The sequence below is a fragment of the Sitophilus oryzae genome, unplaced genomic scaffold (genome assembly GCF_002938485.1).
Source record: "Sitophilus oryzae breed Bouriz unplaced genomic scaffold, Soryzae_2.0 scaffold_1741_pilon_pilon, whole genome shotgun sequence".
Taxonomy (NCBI): Eukaryota; Metazoa; Arthropoda; class Insecta; order Coleoptera; family Curculionidae; genus Sitophilus; species Sitophilus oryzae.
This window is the reverse complement of record NW_022146437.1, coordinates 133448-142881: the sequence shown is the minus strand read 5'-3', so window position 1 is coordinate 142881 and position 9434 is coordinate 133448. Positions and strand designations below refer to the sequence as shown.

The 9434-nt window shown below is 31.8% G+C and overlaps 1 protein-coding gene across 1 annotated transcript; it reads left to right on the top strand.

The window, feature by feature from the left end:
- Positions 1–114: 114 nt before the first annotated feature.
- On the top strand, positions 115–4869 carry LOC115881813 (exportin-2-like; the record flags this gene model as incomplete). The annotated part of the gene is made up of 6 exons (XM_030899483.1): positions 115–313; positions 371–474; positions 1744–1900; positions 2968–3059; positions 3115–3320; positions 4861–4869. Coding segments are annotated over 6 exons (767 nt in total), but the record flags the coding sequence as incomplete, so codon positions are not given.
- Between the last annotated feature and the right edge of the window lie 4565 nt (positions 4870–9434).

Here is a 9434-nt window from a genome sequence, read left to right as displayed (position 1 = left end):
GCAATCGCAGGTTACAGTCGCAGCGATTTAAAAATTGCAATCGCAGTTACAATTGCGATTGGAGAATCGCAGTTTTGGTCATTTCTAATACATACCAATGCTTTTTTCTTCCAGTGAATGAATTACCAGTACTTAAGGCTGACGCCATCAAGTACATAATGACGTTTAGATCAGTATTACCGAACGAGGTTGTGGTTTCCACCCTGCCTCAACTCATCAGACACTTGCAGAGCGAAAGCGCAGTCGTTCATACGTACGCGGCTTGCGCCATTGAGAAAATACTAATTATGAAGGACAGCAACAATCAAGCTATGTAAGAACAAAGTTCATAATATAACAGTATAATAGATAATAAGGAATATTTTTGCAGAGTTTCAGGAGGTCATATTCAACCGTTTGCCAAGGATTTGATCAGTCAATTATTGGAGGTTTTAGAGAGACCTGTATCAGAGGAAAATGAATATATTATGAAAGGTAAGTGATTATTTGGTCTTAAATTATACCAAGACAATACAATTGGGGTTTACAAAAGGCATTTTTGTAACACAAGAAAAAATGTACGTTATGAAATTTATAACGTCATATACAGTGTGAGTTAAATGGAGAAAGAATTGCAGTTTTGTGGGGACATAAATATGCGCCTTTCAGATTTTTGAAAAAGTTCATGGCTTACTAGATATTTCGAAAAAAACAAATATCGGCTATTTTAAAAATTGTCTCTAATTCCATTATACTCTATTTTAGACAAAAAGTTTTCAGATAAAAGTTGTATATAATCACATCCTTAATGAGACTGTGTTCTCCGTTTCTTTCTAAAGCCTGTCATTTTTGACACATGACACAAACTTATGTTTTTTTTAATGGAAACCATAGTTGGCCATGGCTTCATAAAAAGCGCCATTTTTTAAGCTTTTCGGCGATATAAGCTATAATATGTTTTTTTTTCGAAAAATTACAGAGTCGTAGCCAATTCTTATCTTTCTTGACTAATTTCACTTAGTTGGTATGGTATTCTTATGGGTTAATTATTACAATTTATAACTTACAAAAAAAAAGAAAAGAAGACAGAATATTTTATGAAACAATTCTTTACAAATTACATTACACAAACTAAAACTTAAAAAAAATAATATCACTACATTCACTTTAAGATATTTTCAAAAAATATACGGCATAAAAAAATCTAAAATGGATAGTTCTCTTTCTGTCCTTGAGTTTAAAAAATTATGATATACATACATAATTTTTAAAATTGATTAGAATTGGCTATAACTCTGTAATTTTTCGAAAAAAAAAAACATAGTTTATATCACTGAAAATCTTAAAAATTGCGCTTTTTATAAAATCATGGCCAACTATGGTTTCCATTAAAAAAAACTGTTTGTGTCATATGTCAAAAAAGACAGACTAGAAAAAAAAAATAGAACACAATCTCATTAAGTATGTGATTATCTACAACTTTTATCTGAAAACTTTTTTGTCTAAAATAGATTATAATACAATTAGGAACAATTTTCAAAATAGCCGAAATTTGTTATTTTTTCGAAATATCTAGTAAGCCATGAACTTTTTCAAAAATCTGAAAGGCGCATATTTATAACCCCACAAAACTGCAATTCTTTCCCCATTTAACCGACTCTCTATCTCCAGTAGTTTTCGAGATACCTATAGAGAACATCGTAGAAAACAACTGAAAATATTTACAATTTATTCAAAAATGTAATAGTAAACTATTATTTTCAGCTTTAATGAGGACATTTTCGACTCTACAAGAACTGGTTATACCCTACTTGGGCGTGGCATTACCGAAACTTACTGAAATACTTAAAGCTGTTACGAAGAACCCATCTCGGCCACATTTCAATCATTACTTGTTTGAAACGTTCTCCCTTTCAGTCAGGTAAGAAAAACATTATTGTAAGTGCAGGTTGGTTAGGTTATAATCTAGAAATGTACACTATTGTTTCCATTAATTGTCACGAAAATTAGATTAAAGATCTCGCCTTGCTATCAGATATTTACATTGGACGTTGAAGTTTTATTAGGTCTTCTATTAAGACGATGTTGGTACCATCAAGATAATTTAGATAGATTTTAAACTCTTTTTGTGAAAAAAGATGTCTTGGTTTATTGGGGTGTAGATATTAATGAGGCAAATTACAGTATTTATAAATATTAAAAATTGTTGATAAACTCTCACGATATCAAGATATTGTATACAGAGAAGACCAGGCTACTAGTAACATAGCAAGTTGCCGGACGAATTTACGTTTACCCGATTAGATAGTCGGCTGGTCAGGCAGTATGCAATTGCAGTTGTGCTTGGACGGGTCGGTCGTGACAGACTAGGAATACGACGCGAGGAGTGCCGAGTATTTATTATTTTCATTTCAAGCGTTTACCTTCACTTAAGGTAACATTTAAAATAAAAATACTTAAATATTTATTATTTAAGTGTGTTTACAAGCCAAAACTAAAAATAAATAAATTCTCTAAACCCAAAAAAAAACTAAAATATTACTCTAAATAAAAAAAAAGTTATTACAAGTGTTCAAAAAGACCACCTTCTTGTGCTAGACAGAAGCCTAGGCGGTCGTAAAATCCCCGTCTGACATTGGCTACATATTAGGGCATAGTTTGGAAAGCCTCTCGTATTTTTACTTGAAGCTCATCCAGATTATTAGTTAGCACTATTATGACCATATAGAATCTATGTATTCGTTTTGGCTATTAAAACACGAATAAATACAAATTCTGAAACATTCTTATCACATATTTACCTATTTTTATTTTATCGCATTTTTTCGCCTGCTTTTTATCCGGCGGATTATTTTTATTCGACCGGTTCTGCCTATGTTACTACTACGGTGGTCCGGTCTGTATACTTTTTTACTTACTTTCTACGTTCAATAGTCTTTGTCATTAAAGTGAAATTAAAGAGGGTTAATTTATTGTCTGTTCTTTTAGAATCGTATGTAAATCTAATCAGGTTGCTGTAAAATCGTTTGAGGACATTTTGTTTCCGATTTTCCAAGGAATCTTGCAACAAGATGTACAAGGTACATGTTACATTGTATATTTTAATTTAAATCATCTTTCAATCTATTTTTTTAGAGTTCATCCCTTACGTCTTCCAAGTATTATCACTGCTATTGGATTACACTCCTTCAGGATCGTTATCTGATGCATACATGCAACTTTTACCATGTTTGTTGGCCCCTGTACTTTGGGAACGACCTGCTAACATCAGCCCGTTAGTACGATTGTTACGGTCGTTGGTAAGCCAGGCGGCCCAACAGATTATTGCTCAGGATAAATTGGTAAGTAATATATGAGAAGCAGCTAAATGCATTTTGTCCATTTTTGAAGATTTTTAACCAAAGGTTGTAAACTATATACACAGAGTCACAATATAATGCCACAAACGACATGGTAAATACATTTTATCCCATTCGAATTAAATGGCGAAAATACCTTAGACTTTGTATGTCCTTTGGAGGTAGGACAAACAAACAGAAGTATGTCCTTGTGTGCTGTGGACATACTACTGTTTGTTTGTCATTGCCAGATAAAGAGTTTTTTTTTGTACAACTTCTCTATTTGATGAATAATACTACTTAAAATAATGAGTGGAACTACGCCTGGGAGCCATGTAGTTTGGGGATACGGACCGTGGTAGCAGAAAAATAAAGAGAAATTTCACGTCTAAATGACAGTCAACAGTTTTTTTCAGTTTTTTTATATATCATCAAAACTAAATTTTTCACCTGTAGGTGTACTATTTTTATGATTTTTTTATCAATTTTTCAAGCATACTAGTTTTTCGGTAAGTTTCTTGCAAAAATCCTGGCAGTTTTTCTTTGTTTGTCAAAAATCGAAAAAATGGACAAAATGCGTCTAGAAAGTCTGACCCTCATATCATTATTCATGCATCTTATAAAGAGGATCTGGGGACATCCTGTATACCTTTTGCATAAAAACCTTTTAATACAAATATTAAGGAAGGAACATATTAAAAAATTTAGATGAAGCGCGATGGGGGCCTAAAATGGCTGAATTAAATTCCGGTTTATCAGTGCCGTGTTAATTTTATTTAAAACTTGTAAAAATATAATGTAGGGTAGACCCAATAATTTGTTGTTTTATTTTACTTTGTTAATAAATATTAGTAGTTATTAAAATTGTTATAAAAATATATATTTTTAATGAAAATAGATAAGTTATACGCTACAGAAGCAGGTATGCCAAATTGTCTTATCTAAATTATTTGACATCTAATCTAATTTTTGACAAGTAGTAAATAAAAGCAAAAATGCAAGAAAAAATATATAATTAGTTAATTTTAAGCGAATTTTATAACTGATCGTTTTGATTGTTTACATTGTATATTGGTTGCGTAATGTTATTTTCTGTAGTACTTTCGATTTCATTCTTCGATTTTCCTTTACTTTCAATACTTTCGATTTATTGATTTTTTATATTTTACGTATTTCATGTTTTGCTCTTAGGGAGTATGTTATTTGGTTTATTGGCAACATTGATTTGCTGTGTTTTCTTACTGCCTTTTTGTCCGGTGTTCATCCATGATTTGCTTCTTCTAGAACGATCCGTCTTTGTGTGCAGACACGCTTTTGGGATCAAGCCTTGTGCTGATATAAGTTCTAGCAAATTCGGTTAAATAATTATTTAGAGTGAATAGTTTTGCCGTTGCACTATTCAAGTGGAGTTTTTCCGATTTTTCCAATTATTTCAACCGTAAGAATTTGAAGAAAGAGTTAATGAATGGCCACATGACATCTCAGGTATGTTTTACGCCATTTTGTATTTTTTTTTGAAGGTAATTTTGAACTTCTTTTTCAGGCGATATAATTTAGTTGGATTTAATTTGGATTTAATTTAATTTAATTACTATTTATTTCTGTTTTCTTTTTGGAGTTTGGTTTTGACCATTTTGTAACATTTGGTTACGTTTATTTGGTATGCTGCCGTTTTCTTGCCAGCCAGTATCCAGTTTCTTCACAATGTGGTTCTGAGCTAACCATCACCTCATCATCTAGCTCATTTGATCCAGAAGACTTTCTGAGACCGACCAGACCGACCACTATGGGGTATTGAAGCCAGCTCACCGTCCGCCGTTTTCAAAATCAGTCACAAAGCAACCATCTGAGTCACCGACCACCGAGATTCTGGAATGTCCTGATAAGTACCCATTTCATTTCATTTTACTGTTTTGAGTTATTTCCGCCGAACAGTCTTATTAATCGTTTATTGAGTTTAATTATTTTTGCGTATTTAAGATAGTTGTAGCTTAACTTCTTTAGACTTTTTACTTGCGGCTCGATCTGTGAACTTACTAGTAAGTGTCGCGAGTACGTATTTTAGTTTCTGAAATTCAGAGCGTTTGTTTTATAACTATTAAACTATTTTGAGATTTATGATATCGATTTAATCGTTTTGAGTTTAGACACTTTTGTTCAAGTTACCACTGCTGTACTGCTGATACCTTTTGAGCTGTACTGTTTTGTAGTTAATTACTTCTCATTATTTGCCTTAGTATAAATGTACTGAGTTATTAAGCTTATTCCAGTATAAGATTTAAATAATTTTATTTGATATATTGGCAGATTTCTATAATTTAATTTGATATATTGACAACTAATTTTCCTGTTTTTGAGCCATACATACAATATTTAGAGTTTTACCTTTTTATCGTGATTGCTGCTGAACCTTCTTTATTAAATGAGTTAAGTGATTCTTATTGTTTTATTTAGTATTTTGTTTCCCACATTCTTTCAGAAACATCACTTTTACTCTTAGGGTCCAGAAAGTGGGTGGCGCTTATTTATATTTAATTTAGACACATTTAGTTATAATCCCCTACTCTCCGTAGAAGCTACCGATTTGGGCATTGACCTGTTTGAGGAGTAACAGTTAAATAATTAAATAATAACTATTAGTTTGTTGCTGTCTCTTTTCTTTATCTTTTGGTTTATCTCACCGTAACATAGTTTTATTTAATTTAACACAGCTATAATATAAATTATAGTTTTTTTTATATCAGTAAATAATTATATAATATTTCTTTTACCCTACCTTTCTTCATTATTGTATCTTATTATCTTATTTTCTTTTCTTTTTTTTTATTATTTTTTTTCTTATGACAACAAGAATAATAATGTAACAAACTACTGGCGTCGAAGAAGGTGTCAGGATGGTCCGGAGTATTGGTCTGTGAAATTTTATAATAAACTGTGTTCTACTCGCAAGACGAGTATCTTTCTTTTAATTTCTCTGGCTAAGTAATGGTCTATTTTTATTATATATTATGTATTACATATTTATTTCATTTTCCTTTGTATCTTGCAAGGCTTAATAACATTGACGATTGTAAACCTTAATGGTAATTTAACATGAATAAAGAATTCTGAATTTGAATTTTGAATTTTACCGTTTTCAAATAAATAAGTCCAAAATAATGGAGTTATTTTACTTTTGAAATTTCCAAAATTAATTTTTGCTTAAATTTTGCATCTTTTCTGGGTTTTTTATTGAACATTTAATCTACCTACTACTATGGTTTTTAACTAAAAATTAAAAATTATTCCATTTTTTTTCAAAAATTTCCAAATTTTCAGAAAAAATTGCGAAAAAACTCATAATCGTGTTTCTGGGGTCGAAATAAACTACCCATAGTACAAAGATTTCCACTTATTTAAGACCCACACTGTATAGAAATGTTTGAGATTATCGTTTTATAATTTTAATTGCTATTATTGGTTTGACAATCAAAAGACTCATTTCATCATTTATTGTTATTATTTTGAAAGCTAAATTTCGCATGAAAAAAAAGGAGGATGACCTTCAAAAAACAATGAGATAGGTACCATCAAAATCATCCTAAAATGAAAAAGAAAAGTTTTGCAGCGCAATTTTTTCTTTTTACAAATATAAATAGAAAAAATAATATTTATTTTATTCATAATAATAGTTATAAAATAACATAGATCTCTCTAAGCAAATGAAAATAAAAAAGAAAACAAAAATGCGGTAAATACTGGTTAAATAAACATTTATTTACGTGTTTTTGCCGCTGAATTCCATACCTTTATTTTTTCAGTAATGCATGGCATTTATATTTTGTTTAACAATGAAAATTGAAGTGTAAATTTTACACTTTTTTTCCCTACTGTTGCCTGTTTTATGAATTTTCATTTTGGCAAAAATGGGAATGTTAAATATTTAATTTTATACTTTAATATATTTCATTCGTCTACTTTATTAGTTATACAGACCGGACCACCGTAGTAGTAACATAGGCAGAACCGGACGAATTAGCGTATACCCGTCCGCCGGATAAAAAGCAGGCGAAAAATGCGATAAAATAAAAATAGGTAGATATGTGATAAGAATGTTTCAGAATTTGTATTTTTATTCGTGTTTTAATAGCCAAAACGAATACATAGATTCTCGCGACAGTTCTCGTGTAAAATTTATTTTTAAGTAAAATAATGGATGTTTACGAAGTTCGTGAGAAAATTCAAATTGTAAGATGGTATTTCCAAAATAGGTTTTATCGGGATATACAAACAATTTTTCCACAAAATTTTGTAAACAGGCCATTTCCATCTTTATCTACTGTATCAAAGAGTTATTAATAACTTTGAAACACATGGGTTTCCCACAAAAACACAAAAAGCCTGATGTGTTGATTAATGAAGAACAGTAGTTAAAGCAAATGTTGATTTGTGCTACCGCGGATCAAAATCCCACGTTTTCAAGTAATCAAATTGCTGAGGTGGTTGTCCTGCCCACAATGCCCGTATTGTTGACGAATATTTGAACAATACTTTTCTCAACCGTTTAATTAGTGGACATGGAACTATTTTGTGGCCCGCTAGATCACCAGATCTTTCTCCCAATGACTTATTTTTGTGGGGTTATGTAAAATCCAAAGTGTATGGTCATAATAGGGCTAATAATCTGGATGAGCTTCAAGTAAAAATACGAGAGGCTTTCAAACTATTAGCCTTATAATATGTTAGCCAATGTCAGACGGGGATTTTACGACCGCCTAGGCTTCTGTCTAGCACAAGAATGGTCTTTTTGAACACTTGTTATAACTTTTTTTTTATTTAGAGTAATATTATAGTTTTTTTTTGGGGGTTTAGAGAATTTATTTATTTTTAATTTTGGCTTGTAAACACACTCAAATAATAAATATGTAAGTATTTTCATTTTAAATGTTACCTTAAGTGAAGGTAAACACTTAAAATGAAAATAATAAATACTCGGCACTCCTCGAGTTCCTAGTCTGTCATGACCGACCCGCCCAAGCACAAATGCCACTGCGTACTGCCTGACCACCCGACTAGCCGACAGTGAATCTCGAGTACGAACGCAAAACGGGTAAACGTAAATTCGTCCGGCAACTTCCTATGTTACTAGTAGCCTGGTCTTCTCTGTATGTGTTTTATTGATTTAGAAAAAGCGTTCGACGGTGTGCGGCTGAGAGACGTTGTACACCTTCTTTCCAATAGGCAAATCCATAGAAAACATATATGAAGCGAGCCAACTAAAAAACATATGATGACGATAAAGCGAAAACTATTAGAGACCACCGAAATGAGAGTACTACGCAGAATAGCTGGAAAGACGCTTCTGGACAGGGAGAAAAATGAAAGCAGAAGAAGAGCATGCGAAGTGGAAAATGTAAATGAGTGGGTACTCAGCAGAAAGGAAGAATGGAACGAGCATATCAGCAGAATGGACAAAAGAAGGTTAATGAGAGTTGCACGCAACAAATCACCGCTAGATCGCAGAAGCTTACGATGTCCACGAAAACGATGGAGCGACAATTTGTTAGTCTAACCGGTAGAGACAACGAAACCAAACAGGCAATTCGCCTAGTATGAAGAAGGAAGAAGAAGAAGAATGAATCCATGTATTACGAACATAAAAAACATACGGTATTTTTATTGGATAACCTCATACTTGACTGCACCGGGTAAATATACTCTCGGCTCTAGTATACAGGGTGTTTCAAAACAAATGCGAAAAACTTTAGGGGGTGATTCCTTGTCAAAATAAAGGGTAGTTTGCTTCATAAACGTTGGGTCAAAAGTCAACCATTAGGGAGATATCGCGGTACAAAGATGGCGAAAATATAATGTTTTTATTTTTTATCTTGAAAACGAAAAGAGATAGACTAATAAAATTTTATGGAAGCATTACTGTTATGAAAACACACTTTCTGTTAATTTTTTCACTTTTTTAAAATGAGTGGAAGGGGTTGAAATAAACTACCCCTATCATTCTTGTTAACGAAATTTAAAGAAAAATCTTATCAAACACATGCAAAAAAATTAATTTGGATAGTTCAGTTTGTTTAGAAACTTTTTTATCTCTTGTATTTTTTTGATAAAACTCACCGATTT